The sequence below is a fragment of the Prionailurus bengalensis genome, chromosome C2, assembly GCF_016509475.1.
Source record: "Prionailurus bengalensis isolate Pbe53 chromosome C2, Fcat_Pben_1.1_paternal_pri, whole genome shotgun sequence".
Classification (NCBI taxonomy): Eukaryota; Metazoa; Chordata; class Mammalia; order Carnivora; family Felidae; genus Prionailurus; species Prionailurus bengalensis.
In genome coordinates this window covers 3,530,994-3,545,664 of record NC_057350.1, presented here as the reverse complement: position 1 = coordinate 3,545,664, position 14,671 = coordinate 3,530,994, and the positions used below count along the sequence as shown (strand labels likewise).

The following is a 14,671-nucleotide window of genomic DNA, read 5'->3' as shown; positions in this document are numbered from 1 at the left end:
ACTTCATCTGAGCCCCTGGGAGCAGAAAAACCCAGAAAATGCACAGCAGGCGGCAGGGGCGCCTGGGGAGGGGAGACATGGACTGTGGGGCTGAAAGGCAGACTGGTAGACAGGTGGAGGTTCCCCCGTAGCAAGACGGGCCCTTTGCTGGAAGGGGAGGTCCTCTTGTAAGGAGCACCCCGCGTCCCCTGTGCCCTGCACACAGCCCCGGTGCCCACTCCTCCGGCCCTCCCTGGTGCGTCCATGCCCCGGAACAGCATCACCAGTCCCGCTAAGTTCTGCGGCTGAGCGGGGCCAGCCCTGTCTGTAGGCGGGCACACTGAGGCAGGTGGGAGCGACTTCCTCAGGCCCCCACACTTGTCAGCCAGAGGGCTCCCGAGCCTCACACTCCTCTGCCCCTGGCCCGCGTGCTGGCTCCACGGACCACTTGGTGGGTCGGTGGCCTTGTGCCCCAGCTGTGCTGTTGTCTTACTGAGGCACGTGATTTGCACACAGTAACACCCGCAGATCTGAAGCGTCTAGCCTGGCAAATATGCGCAAGCCCGAACGATCCCCGGGTTAGGGTCTGGCCCCTTCCAGCTCCCGCTCCAGGCCCCGCGTGCCCCGCCCCCCTCGCGGCCCTCCTGCTGGTGAGTGAGTGTCACCGCTGCCACCTGGGGCTAGGTTCTGTCCTCCAGTGACTGACCGAGTCTGCCCTTTGCGCTCCTCACGTCAGGCTTCTTCTGATGGGAGGTTCATCCTCCTCTTTGCTTGGACCTGTGCCTTGCTCTCCGGCTTCGCGGGGGATTTGCTCGGGTGTAAATCTGGCACGATGAGGCCGTGTTCGCAGTGTGGCAGGCGGTGCCGGGCTGGCAGCAGGCGGCTCTCAGCTGCGCGGTCGTCTCCGCCGCCCGACCGTCACAGGCCCGTGTTGGCTGTGTGTGAGTTCGGGGCTGGGAGCGGCAGAGGCCCGAGCAGCCCCGGTCACCGCAGGCATTCGGTGGGTCGTGCAGACACGGCCCCGGCGGGGGCCTCGCTCCCCCAGAGCGTGGTTGCCCTGGGAAGACCGAAAGGAGGGGGCGGCTGTTCCAATGCCGCGAGCCCCTGAACCTGGCCTGAGCGCGCTCTCTGTCTCTGCTGATGTCCTAGGGTGAGCTCCACAGGTACTGTGCCGCACTGAATGAGGGGGACGTCGAATTCAGCAGCCAGAGCCAGAGGGCCAGTGACACCCCCCGCCAACAGCCACCAGACAACGAGACTGACTGCAGCTGGGCCCCGTTTGGTGAGTTCTCCGTCTGTCCACCCCGGTGCATCCCGATCCTGACGCGCGCCGTCCTGCGGCCTCTCGCGTGGCTAGACAGCCAGTCCTGAAGGCGACAGGCAGCCTCACCGATGTGGGCGGCACTAACGGTGTTCCCGGACGTGACTGCCTGTCCGGGGACAGCTCTGTCCTGTCACCCGCTCGCCTCCTCCCGCAGCTACTGTGCCCGCGGCACCTGCTGACTCCCGGGAGATCCTCTTTCTGGGGAAATCTGCTCAAGAGGACTCGTATCTTGCATCTGTCGGGGCTGAGAGCCAGGCTTTGCCGAGCGGGGACCGTGCTGGACAGGAGAGGGAGCCCCCAGAGGTGTGGGGCGGGGGCTGGCCCGGGGCTGCTGCAGAAAAGCCAGATTAACTCGGGAGGCGAAATGAATGAAAAACCACATGCTCCCCACGCACAGTGGGGATTTTCTCCAATCCAGATGACGTCTAGTTAGTGATTATTTGAGAATGTGGCAACTTCCTTTCCCTTTGTCCAGAAGCCAACCGGATGTCCCGCCACACTTTCTGTGTTCAAAACCGTCCCTTTCTCCTTCTGCGTCTGCTGCCCAAGTGTAGGCAGCAGGCGTGGGCTCTTTATCACCCGGCCCCAGAACACAGACTGGCATTTAGTGGAAGTAGGCCACACTCACTGTTTCCTGCTGATTTGCACCCTGTGTAGACCAGGACAACTACCAGCAGCTGCTCGGGGCCCTGGACTACTCGTTCCTGTGCGCATACGCCATCGGCATGTACCTGAGGTAGGTCTGCCTGCTTCTCAAGATGCTCGTCGTTCTCGTCCGTTCGCCGCAGGACGTGTCTGCGGGTTGCTTACCGCCCCGGCTCTTCTCAGAGAGGAGGCTAAAGTGTGCTGCAGGGCAGATCAACACGAGACCGCCAAGCGGTGCGTGTAGACGCCCCGGATGTTGTGCTGCTCAGGGCGGGCCGTCCAGGGACGGCTCTCAGGGCCCCGGGCTTTCGGAGGCACCGTCAACCCTGCCGCGGGGTGGTCGCCGGGAACAGGGTGCTGGTAGCTCCCGGGGATCGTGTGCAGAGTGATCCTCTCCTCTGTCCCTGGGGCCACCATCTGTTCACGCGACCCGGATCACTAGAGTCACCGCAGTTTAGGGTGTGTGCCGGGCACGTCCCCCTGGCTGCCCAGCTCGCCCCAAACAGCACCTCACCGTCCTCCCTGTGGTTGGGGCACGGACCCCAGAGACACGCAGCTGGGAATAAATCCGACTCAGTGCTGCCCCTCTTTGGGCCTCAGTTTCCCCTCTGCGAAATGGGCACGACAGTGGTTAACTCCCCGGGTCGTGGCAGGAGAGGATGAGCTAATCCGTGTAGAATGCGCAGAGCAGAGCCCGGCCCGCGGAGTGTTCCCAGCGTCGGTCACGTGTGATTCTCACCCCGTCCTGCATCGACCCAGGAAGGTGGAAGTGTTATGTGGGTAACAGGATATGTGATTGGCTGATGAAAAACTGGTATCGTGTCAGTCCAGCCGGGATTAAAAAAAACAATTATAGGGACTAAAGGCCTTCAGCTCAAGGGGCTTTTGTTCAGAGACCCAGTGATCTTTGAGCGTCGTGGGGACACCTGTGAGCGGTTAGCTTCTCTGTGATATCCACCCAGAGTGTGGCATCATCCAGACCTGCCCCTGGACCCCAGTGCAGGGTGGGGGTGGTGCCCGGTCAGGCACTTTCTGTTGGTGGAGTGGACGGCCCGTCTGTGTTTCATTTGCATAGCCCTGCAGAACGGGTTTGAATGACCGAATGTGTAAGGTTGGATACAGAAGCCTGTGGTGTGTGCCCCTCCCCTGCTCATGCTCTGTCTCTCTCTCTCTCTCTCTCTCTCTCTCTCTCTCTCTCTCTCTCAAAAATAAATAAAGCTTAAAAAAAATTAAAAAAAAAAAAGAAGCCCAAAGGTTGGACTGTGTTTTTCCCAGTTACTAGAAAACAGTATTTAAATGTAGTTCTCAGCTTAGCGTGATATTGTCCCCCAGGCAACACTTAGCAGGGTCTGGAAACAAGGTTTGTGTCACAACCCGACAAGGGGGTGCTTGGCATCTAGTGGGCAGAGTCCAGGGCCGCTGAGCATGCTACGGCACAAAGAGTGACCCGACCCCACGGGTCAAGAGGGTTGAGGTTAAGAAGGCTTTAAATGAGAGGGTCTTACTGTTGCTTACGTATCAGCAAAGATAACGTGTCATGAAACTCGCCAGTGAGGGTTTACTAAAAACTCTGCCTCGTGGGGGCGCCTGGGTGGCGCAGTCGGTTAAGCGTCCGACTTCAGCCAGGTCACGATCTCGCGGTCCGTGAGTTCGAGCCCCGCGTCGGGCTCTGGGCTGATGGCTCAGAGCCTGGAGCCTGTTTCCAATTCTGTGTCTCCCTCTCTCTCTGCCCCTCCCCCGTTCATGCTCTGTCTCTCTCTGTCCCAAAAATAAATAAACGTTGAAAAAAAAAAACAAAAAAAAAAACTCTGCCTCGTGTAGAATCCGGAGTAGACTCGTGGCTGTAACAAAGGCATACACTGCTTCTTTGGATGGCCCTTTAGTGACACTGCGGCACGTGGCTTAGGAAATGGATCGTTTGTATGTTGCATGAACCGCATACGGGGGCGCCTTCATCAGCCCAGACCTTCCTAGCAGGTGCGCCCTGGCCTTTGGTCCAAGTATGAATCGGATGTCATGTGGAATGGTGTCCGTTCCCTCAGGCCTTTTCTTTAGCGACTTGGAAGCAGAGACTAAATTTGGGCCCAGTGTCATATAGCAAGACTGGAGAACATGTGTCAGCCCTGGCCGACGGCACTAGCTCTGTCCTGTGACGCCAGGCAGGTCAGCCAGCCCCTCCGAGACACGTCTTCTCTCCTCTGAAGCCAGCGGGTTGAAGCAGAGAACTTGCTTAGCTCTAGAATGCTCTTGAGTTTGTGACCGGTTTCTCCCCAGCTTAAAATCTGACCTGAATGTTGTTTCTCATTTTTTTTTTAATTTTTTTATGTTGATTTATTTTCGAGAGACAGAGAGACAGAGACAGAGACAGAGACAGAGACAGAGTGTGAGCAGGCGAGGGGCAGAGAGAGAGGGAGACACAGAATCCGAAGCAGGCTCCAGGCTCCGAGCTGTCAGCACAGAGCCCAACGCGGGGCTCAAACCCACAAACTGTGAGATCAATGACCTGAGCTGAAGTCTGACACTCAAGGGACTGAGCCGCTCAGGCACCCCTGTTTCTAATTTTAAGTTACTTCCTCTGCCTTAGTCATTTGCCTCAGTCACCGGTGCGGTGTTAGGTAGATTGGCTTTATTTGGGGACTCCAGAAGGACAGGTTTTCTAGTGTGTTGGTTCTTGAGATAAAAGACAGAATTGTGGAGATGGTTCCCAGAGCATTGTTCACGGCCAGGTAGGGGTCACTCTCCATTAAGTTTCTTGTTTATCCGAATCCCTTAACGGCCACGTGGAAGAAAATGTGACCCGTGGTTTCTCATGGCTGCAAAAGCCTCCCAGTTACCTGGGATTATTCTGGGTTTTGTGCACTGAACAAGTGACACTGTCACGTTGCTCCTTGGTGGCCCTTCCCCTAAGGTGGTGAGAGGCCACCCTGCCCCGGGCCCTTCACCCACAGCGACCCCACCGGAGCACCAGACGGCTCTGGGAAGGAGCTCTCCAGCCAGCTGCTCATTTTGAGCCACCTTGCCGGTGGAGAGGAGCATGTCACCCCCTGTCCCCGACCTCACGCTCCAGTCTGTCTGTCTTCAAACCCGGTCACGGTGGTGCCAGCAGGAAGGCAGCTGGCAGAGCCCCTCCAGCCCGGCGTGTTAACGCAGGGGACTCGGTGACAGCTCGGGGGCGAGCGACTAACCGAGGCCACAACTGATCCCTTTCATGACACGCCTACATCTGCCCTTCCAGATGTTTGAACACTATGCACAGTTACTGGATGCTGTTTACAGAAAAACGCGTTTAACTAGCAGGACGAGATTTTGGTTGTTTTAATTGGCAACCCTCACCGGCAAGTCATAGTGTTTGAGGTTTATTACTTGACAGTTAGTGGCTTTTACTAGAAATAAAGTCCTAAGAGATGTTGCCAATTGCCAATTTCTGGTTAATAAGTGCTCCACCGGAGACAGCTGTGATGAAATCTTCCTGGAAACTGTAGCGCATCGGAGTTCTGAAAGCTCGGAGAACAGCGTGAAAACATCCGGAAAGATCCGGACCCTTCACGTTGTGGGTGTGTTTGTTTTCTCATGTTCGCTTCTTTCTTCTCCGTCCTCAGTGGCATAATAGGGGAACGCCTGCCCATTCGGTATTACCTGACTTCTGGGATGCTGGCCAGTGGTGCTTTTACTGCCCTGTTTGGCTTAGGGTATTTCTACAACATCCACAGTTTCGGCTTCTACGTGGTAACTCAGGTGAGGTCTGGGTCCGCGGCTCCCCACAGATGGGGTTTCCGTGATGAATCGGACTGGGCCTTTCTGCCACGAGAGAACACTGCCTGGGGGTGGGGGTGCACGGGGTCCTGTCTGCCGTTGGGGTCGGTGCTGGCACAGGAAGTTCTGTCCTTGCAGTAGCTCTGAGGCCTCCCTTAGTCCTGGGACCTGCCTCTTAAATCCTCCCCCTCCGAGCCCCCCGCTGGGCACTGAGGCAGGGAGCCTGGGAGCCCTGCCGCCCGAGTGTGGGAGACTTCGTGTCCTGTGGCCCATTTGACCTGTCTCGATGGAGGGACACAGGGTGGCAGGGGTGGGAGGAAGGGAGCACTCTGGAGCTGCTGGCGGGAGGTCGGCGTTGCGGGCGGTCAGCAGGGCGGAGAGGAGAGAGCCTCACCGTGCTCCAAGGGGAGTAGAGCCAGGCCGTGGGCTCTGCCCTTCCTGCCGGCCCGTCTGTCCTGGTCTGCCACTGCCCCCGCCCTGCCCCGCCCTGGGTGAACATCGACCACAAGTGAGAAATGACGAAAATACTCATGCCCAGCCTCTGAGGCTCTCCAGAGCCTGAGGGTGTCATCAAATCATCAAAGCCAACTGTCCGGAATTTGCTTTTCAAATGTTGCCATTGGACTTGAACAAGTTTGGCCGTTTTAATGACAACAGCGATTCACACTTTATAGTAAAATAAAAAATTAGGAAGGAAAAGAGCTTCCCAGAGTCCCAGCTTGTTCCTAGAGGGAAGGCAAGCCGGACTGGCCCAGGGACGTCGTAGGGGGCAAAGGAGGGCAGCTCCTGTCGTGCCCTTGACCCTGGATGCCCCGGAGACTAAAGCAGACCTGCTCGCGCTTCTTGAACCTTCTGAGAGCGTCAGCCCGGGCGCTGTTGAAACGCGGAGAAGCGCTTCCCCGAGCTCTGCGTCCAGCCCGTTCTTCCCTCAGAGGCTCAGGCCACAGAAGTGAAAGCACTTATCTGTGATTTCCATGCACGTGTGTGTGTGTGTGTGTGCGTGTGTGTGTGTGTGTGTGTGTGGCTGAAAACACACCGTGGCTGTTGGGCTCCCATCAAGGAGGGTTTTGCTGCCTTGTTGCTGTGGGAGTCCCCGCTGTGCGCCCAAACTTGCAAAGAACCAGGGAAGCGCCTGTGAGCCTGGCCTGAAGACGGTCGCGTGCGCTTTCCCGCCTGCCGTCAGCCCTCCTTCGCCCCTGCCCACAGATCATCAACGGACTGGTGCAGACCACCGGCTGGCCCAGCGTCGTCACCTGCCTCGGCAACTGGTTCGGAAAAGGAAGGTGAGAAAAGGCACCCGCTTTCAGCACCACTTATTTTTTAAGATTCTGACGCAAACCGGACCACGTCATTTTTAGTCACTCTTTAGATCCGCTGCAGAAAAAGCCGCTTTTGCTAGCCTGCTCTCTCAAAGATGATTGACACTCTGGGGTTCTGAGATCCAGGTGGGCCTTTGTCCCTGTCGTGGGCTGGGGGAGCGTGTCGTTCTGCGCAGCTGGTCACCCGCGAGCCTGCCAGAAACACGGAGCTCAGGGCCCGGCCCCGGGTCTTGTGAAGCAATAAGTATGTCGTCCCAAGACAGGAAGGCACCTGGAAGGGTGACAGGTCCTGAGCTGCACTCAGTGTTTGGCGATCGGCCCACGGTCCGTGATTTCTGCATGGCGCACGGTGTGGCCAGGCCCGAGAGCACACGGCGCTGGGAGCCATGGGGAAAGCAGGGAAGCAGGGCCAGAACCCACCGCCGTGAGCCCGGGTTCGATCCTTCAGCCGGTGGGGTCCTCGACGTGAGCTTTTGCTAATGGGGTATCTCCTCAAACAATTGTATTTGTTTTTAAAGTTTATTTTTAGTTTTGAGAGACAGAGACAACATGAGTGGGGGAGGGGCAGAGAGAGGGCGAGAGGGAGAATCCCAAGCAGGCTCCGAGCCGTCAGCCCAGAGCCGGATGTGGGGCTCCAACTCCTGAGCCGTGGGATCACGACCTGAGCCCAAATCCAGAGTCAGACGCTCAACCGACTGAGCCCCCCGGGTGCCCCAGATGATTGTATTTCAGTTACGGAGGCACAAATGTAAATGTGGGGCCTTCCAAGAAGGTCAGGGAAAGGCTTCTTTCCTCTTCGTAAGCACAGAATAACAAAGCTCTGAGAGGGGCATGCAGTGCCACGGCCTGACGCGTGTCCCGCCAGGCAACCTTGCGGGAGCGGCATCCGCGCTGCCCGTTGATTTCGATGTTTCCTCGCACCCGTCGTAGGCACCGTCTGTCCTCCACCTGCTGGTCCACTGAAGCTTCTCAACATCATTGGCGGTCTTGTGTTTTGTTGCGTTGCAGGCGAGGTTTGATTATGGGGGTCTGGAACTCCCACACGTCCGTGGGCAACATCTTGGGGTCCTTGATTGCCGGCTACTGGGTGTCCACGTGCTGGGGCCTGTCCTTCATCGTGCCCGGGGCCATTGTGGCAGCGATGGGGATCGTGTGCTTTCTCTTTCTCATCGAACGTAAGTACCCCGGCCTTGGAGATGGCGCCCCGGGAGGGCCTCGCGGGGCGAGTTGTTAAGAGAACGGGCTGTGTTGGCCCCTCGTGGGCCCGCGGTTGCCCTGGCTCTCCCCTTGCCAGGCAGCCTTCTGTCTTCAGGTCTGGCTGGGTCTTCTGTGGTCTCCTGATTTCTGGAGTAACTGATGTTGAGATTCCTCCCATCCCAACCTGCCCTCCTGCCCCGCGGCGCAAGGTGCGCGTGGCTGGCCCGGTGCCGGCAACGTCACGTCTGCCCGAGGCCTGCCACGCTGCTCACCTGCCGGGGTGCAGCGCCCAGCCCGCATGGCCGCACCTGCTCACCTGTCTTGCCGATGCAGACTGGTACCTCGCCGGCTTGTCTGTCTTCTGATAAGATCTACCTTAGACAGTGTCACCAAGTCATGGCACAACCCAAGACCGATGTCCTAATCAGGTGAAGAGTGTTCTACCGGAAACTCAAATTCTTTGCCCCACTCTAGACTCAATACCACCCTTCTGACTTAATTGAATTTGAAATCAGTTTTCAAAGTAGAGATCCGGCAGGGACAGGGAGTCCTGGCAGTACCCCCAGTGGGAGAGAAGCTGCCGAAAGTGTCAGGTGTCGAGGCGTCCCCGTCCCACGAGCTGTTCTGAGGGGTCACGTTTGGCATTTACTTCTTTGATTTGGCTTCAGGCAAAACAAAATCATACGGTGCAGCACAGCTCCCCACTGTTGACTCCCAGGTAGGGACCCTCAGGAGCCCGGCTACGCCCTCCGTGCTGGGCATTCATTGTCACTTCAGCTCTGAGTTCGGGCTGCCGGCTTCGTCACCCGGGACGTTGAGGTCTGTTTGACCCAGCTTCTCACTTCTTGTTTCTTGTGCTAAAGGTAACCTTTCCGTCTTAAAGTGACTATCATCAGCTGTGCGGGTGTGAGGCTCCAGGCCAGCCTTGTCAATGAGAGCGAAGCCGTGGTCCGCTGAGGCCTGGGGTGCACCGCGGGCGGGTGCAGGGAGGGGCGGCTGCGGCTCACCCCCTCTTCCCCCTCCTCCGGGGCCGAGGACACTATTTGCAACGCGTCCACGTGGCCAGGACCAGTGAATCGTGAGACGGACGGGGGTTTAGAGCCGCCTCACCCACATACCCAGCCTGTGGCGGGCAGCCATAGCTTGGGTACTACGGAGTTCCGGGAAAGGTCCCTGTGTCCCCTGTTGTCTCCACGCTGGCTCCCTGGTCCCTGGAGCTCGGTCCCGGGGCTCTCCAGAGTGTTCCTTACGCATTAGTCATCTGGAGAACAATGCGCGTCCTCTTTGCTCGTGTGCAGGGGCCCCCGGGTGTGTCCTGCCCGAGGTCTAGAGTCCACGGCACCTTTTTTTCTCTTCCCCAACCAAGGAAGGGTGGTTTAGGGGGAAAGAGGAAATGTGACACGGAATGGGGTGTGTGGCAGGAGCGATTAATCTGCCAGCCCGGCCGGGATCGTAGCACCGTTCGGGTCGGTTTTCCTGGGCGGGGCCACTCGGGACAGGATTTCCGGGAACAAGGAAGCTGTGGTTCGTCCTCCGTAGGAAAACAAGAGCCCCCTTCCCACGGAGCCACCACTCCTGTGTCTTCCGAGGGGGCGGGACAAGGCAGGGAGGGTCCACGCAGGGCTCTCCTGGAGCTGCCCTCCCACCAGCCCTGGTCGGGGGCCCCCTCTCCGTCCCGCGCCTGCGGTGACCCCCGAGCTGCTTTCCCGGCCCTGCCGAGCCGTGAGGCCAGGGACCCTGCCCAGGAAGTTGTCCGGAGGCTTACAGATCCCCGGGGACAGACCTGCACTTCGTTCTCCTGCTCCTGGGTTGTCCTTGACCTGAGGAGAAAGGCCACGTGCTGACCACGGGGGCGGCCTGAGGCACCCTGGGCAGGGCGGTACTGTGGGACGGAGGCCTGGACTCGGAGCCCGCGTCCCCGGCCCTGTCCGGGCAGTTTTGCGCCCTCGCCACAGGCGACACGGGCCCTCGGCCGAGCCCCTGTGCCTCCCCTCCACTGCTCCACCCGCGGTGTCTGCCCACTCCCCCTTCCCGGCCCCCCCACACCCGCCCTCCTGCTCCCACACCCTTCACGGTCTGGGGCAGGTTTCTCGGGGAACCTGCCCTCCCTCCCCCCCTGCCCCCAGAGCCAGATCAGTCACCTGGTCCCCACCCTCACCCCGCCTCGCCCGGCACTGCCTTCGGACGAGGCTTACCCTGTTTTGTGCCCTGGACTTGAGTCATCTTTCACGCCCTCTGAGTGATTAGTGGCCCTTCTTGTGTCAGCATTCTGTGTCACCGTACAGCAGCTGCCTCCTGTGTCCCCGGCACCGTGCCAGGCTCGCTGCAGGTAGAGTCGCGTGGACCTCCAGGGCCGTGGGTGCCCTGCCCCAGGTCACACGGTAGACGGTGAGGTTGGGGTGTAACAGGTGCCTGCTCACCCATTCAGACTTTCTCACACTTTGGCCACAGACCCCTTAGGTCCCTGGGATGTGTTCTCGTGGATATGGTTCAAAAGGTTTTTTTTGCCATTTAGGTGATAATTAAAAAAACCAAACTCTGTCGTAAACGCTATGTTCTGTCACAGAGACAATATGCATTTGAGAGACCTACACAGAGAGTGTAGGTTTTTCTTAAGTCTGTTTGTCAAACCGGGGTTCCCTAGGACCCAGAGACTTGAGAGATTATCTCTGGGGCTGTGAGAACTCTTCTCTTAGAAAGCGTCTGAGAGACGCCACACATGGGTGTCTTCTCTGCCACCGTCGCTCCATTACGTGAGCCCCTTTCTCCCGGTGAAGTGAAAGACTGGCTTTGCTCGTGGGACGCGCCCTCCCCTGACCGCAGCCCCCCTTCCCGCCCTCGCCGCGCACGTGAGGCGGCCTCCACCCCTCCTCGCCCTGCCTCTGGCCCCCCTCTCCCCGCAGGCCCTTCTCTTTCCTGCCGGGGATGTCGGAGCCCCCGAAGAGGCCCCCCGACGGGAGCCAGGAGGAGGTCGACAGGGCTCGTGACCCCATCGCTCCAGCGCGCGGGCCAGACTTGCCATCCGTACCTGTCGGCAGGGGACCTCATCCCGCAGTACAGCCCCCCCGACCTCCAAGCGGGCCTCTCTACTCTATGCCGCCCTGTCTGGGGAAGCCCCCTGCCCCCGCCACGCACCCCGTCTCCCCGCAGCCGTGGTCGGGGGGCCTCTGTGCGCGCGGCTCTGACGGGCACTGCCATGTGCTGACCGCTGACTTTCCTCTGGAGGTGGCGCCTCTAGCCGGCCTCGTGGGACGAGGTGCTTCTGTGGTCCCCTGACATTCCCTCGTGCCAGGACCCCAGGCGCCATGCATGAGCTGGCGTGAGCAGAGAGAACCCGGCGTGTAGGCTCAGACCCTTCCTGTCCTCCTCGCCCGGGCCCCGGCCAGGCTCTCGTGCAAGAGGCCCATCTTTGCGTGTCCCCCGTCAGCCCGGGTCCACGTGGACGCAGGGCACGTCAGCCTAAAGGAGGCCGCTTGCCCTCCCCCACAGCAGAACAAAACAGGGGCCTTTCTGCCGGGGGAGGGGGGACCGTGTTCTGTCCCCGTGACGGGAGGCTCCGTGTGCACGGTGATGACGGCCAGCTGTCAGGACGGGCGATGCTGCCGGCAGAGCCCTCGACACAGGGGAAGCCAGTCGACGTGCACCTTGCTGGTTTCTCTCCGCTCCCTCCCCACCCTTCTCGTGACTGGGGTCCCTCCGGTCCCCCGTTCTCGGGCCCCTCTGGGTCGGCCTGGGAAGCCGCTCTCCGGCATGTCCCATCCGAGCGTCCTTTGTGCTGATGCCCCGTACAGTGAAGGCCGTATTGTGGGGACTGGCCGAGCCTCATGAGGAGTGGCAACCCCTGACTGACCCTTGGGGACCTCACAGGGGCCTCCCTGGGGAAAGCCACCTGTGCACTGTTGACATCTCTATAAGCAGTGACGGCACATCTCAGGTGTGCCACCGGGACCACCAGTGCCAAGCGGCCACGCACGGCGGGCGTGGAAGAGCTGCTGGTCCAGCAGAATGTGTGTTCAGTCCGGTGGGGCCCCCGTGGCTGTCACCCCCGTGTCCCCAGAGGGAACTCAGCTGTGGGAAGTTGAAAGCCCCATTGCTCTTTGTGTTTCAAGGCAGTGAAGCTGTTTTACCAAAAGTTACACTAAGACCCGGATTCTGGGTAGGAGGAAGGGCCGGGCTGTTTAAGGCGGTGTCTGGGTTCCAAAGCAGGGGGTCCTGGCGGCCATCTGGGTTTCAAAGCCGTTCCGAAGCAAGGGACCTGTGTATCCCGTTAGGGCGGCTGTCTGGCTTCCGAAGCAGGGGGTCCGCGTCCCCCAGCTCCTGGAGGCTGTGAGTCTGGCTGTCGGCTCTGTGGCTTTGCACCTGTCCTTCCTTCTTCGCATTTCGATAAAAGGCATTTTGCTCTAATCACGATAGATGTTTGGTCCCCACTAACTCTTATTCGAAATTCATTCCGTAATGTTAAAGAGCCCATCACATATGTTGAAAGTGACCAGCTGCTCCAAAGAGGCTTGTCCCACCTCTACAGTTCCTTCTGATTCCTGTCCTTACGTGCGTTTTCCATGGCCTGTCATCGTAGCACACATGTGCTCTGCTTATTTTTATATGTCCCACGTTTTCACACGTGTGACGGTCTCCCTTTGCCGGTGGCTCCCTCTGCCATGCTACGGGCACTGGGGGAGCATGTGGTCCCGGGGACGGAAAGAGGGGGGCGTGGGGCGGCCTGGCGGGTTGACCAGCTGCAGCCTCACCCCGCCGGGCAGCCGTCTTTCCCTTCCGTTTGGTCAAGTATCAGATGGCTCGTGGCGGTCTCATTTCTTGCGGTGGAAGCTCTCAGGCCTGGGTTCACACGTTGCTCTGTTTGGTGTTTCAGATCCCAAGGACATCGCCTGCTCTTCCTCCCTGGTGGCGGTAAGGACTCCCTCTCCACTCCTCGCGTCTGCCAGGACCGTGTGCCGTCGGCTAGGTGTCTGCCGACCGCCGCCAGTCTGGCTGGTCTGTGCGGTGTCAGTGGGTAGCCAAGTGTAGACAGGGTCCCACCCTCGAAGTATTGGCAGTGCCAGGAGAGGGCTAGTCATGACCGTGGCGACAGACCCCCAGACGAGAAGTTTGGAGCAGTCCGGGCCGGGACGTCCCCCCGAGAGGCTGACCTGAGGCCGGGCCCCTGCTCCTCTGCCGCGCCCGGCAGGTGGTGTCCCTTCCCCGGGCGGAGCCCCTGTGGCCCTTACGCCCAGTTCCCCGCTGACCGTGGAGCAGTCCCCGCAGGCCACCCTCGCTGACTTCACGTGCACGCCTCCTGCCTTCCCTCCGGCCCACGCTGGGCCGTTGAAACAGCTCGCCAGGGTCCCTGCAGCCTCAGATGCGTCAGCACCCCAGCCTCTTCCTTCCCCCATCCTCTGTGCTCTCACCGCTGGAGATACGTTCGGGCCCTGCCTCGGCACCCCCTGTGCGCCGGTGTGGAGTCCCAGCAGGGCCTCTCCCTGAGCAACACGGTCACACGGGGCACTGCCCGCCTGCCACCCCTGTAGAGGCGTCTCAGACCAGCCACGACCCAGTAATCTCTCCACCTCACCCCATAAACAGCCGGGCCCCGGCTGTCCCCGTCTCAGTCGGGGAACCACTGTCCCCCCTGTGGGCAGGCCAGCTCCTGGGACGTCACGTCCACCAGGCCAGCCCCCGACGCCGTCCTCTCCCCTCTGAGCCACTGCTCATCAGTTTCCTCAAACACTGAGCCCTTGCTCCTCCCAAACCCGTGTTTCACACTTTGCCTGGGAAGTCAGGGCACATCACTGACTTGATTAACCGCCTCCTACTCTACCTGGCGTTACCCAGTACATCTCGTTTACCCCTTGCCGCTGGTCTCCCCAGTGGGAGGTGACCGCGCAGGCAGGAGCTCCTCTCGCTCATGGCCAAGGCCCGCTGCTCCCGGACAGCGCCCGCCGCCATGCAAGAGAGGGAGCCAGAGACTCCCTCTTGTTAATACTTGGAGCCTTTAAGCACAATCTGAAAAGAGGGGTTCCGGTGCCTTATTGAATGAAAACAAACCCGATTTTGAAAATCACGACCTTCAGGAAGGTTAACACATTAAAAAAAAACCTGTAGTTGATATTGTAAAACATTTTAAAAGCCATTTTCCTGCCACGAGCATGAATTTCCGTTTCAAAGCTCGTAAGGATCGGTTTTTGGTTGTGCAGTGACTAGTGTCCATGAAAACGCCCTGCCCTGAATCGCGCTGCTGACCCCGGCAGGGCCTCTGTTCCGCACTCGTTAGAGAAGGACGCTGCCCTGTATCGTCTCTACAGGCCTTTCCGTCCATCACTGAAAACTGTCAAAGCCAGCAAGGACAATTAGGTTGCCGTAATCAGCGTTTTTACGTTTCCTTATCCCTCAGTCTTGGCTTATTCGTCAAGAAAGATCTTCTTTCCACGTCTTTTGTCTGAGGGTCCAGAGCCCCCGA

The 14,671-nt window shown here is 59.3% G+C and overlaps 1 protein-coding gene across 6 annotated transcripts in view; it reads left to right on the top strand.

Annotated features, from left to right (window-relative positions):
• The window catches only part of SLC37A1 (solute carrier family 37 member 1), a 78,403-nt gene that overhangs the window by 34,370 nt on the left and 29,362 nt on the right, over positions 1–14,671 (top strand). For all 6 annotated transcript variants that reach the window (XM_043593531.1, XM_043593530.1, XM_043593532.1 and 3 more), the window contains 6 exons: positions 1,129–1,261; positions 1,961–2,039; positions 5,548–5,683; positions 6,908–6,984; positions 8,029–8,195; positions 13,088–13,125. In XM_043593531.1, coding sequence (XP_043449466.1) covers positions 1,129–1,261; positions 1,961–2,039; positions 5,548–5,683; positions 6,908–6,984; positions 8,029–8,195; positions 13,088–13,125 — 630 coding nt within the window. The remainder of the gene's footprint in view (positions 1–1,128; positions 1,262–1,960; positions 2,040–5,547; positions 5,684–6,907; positions 6,985–8,028; positions 8,196–13,087; positions 13,126–14,671) is intronic.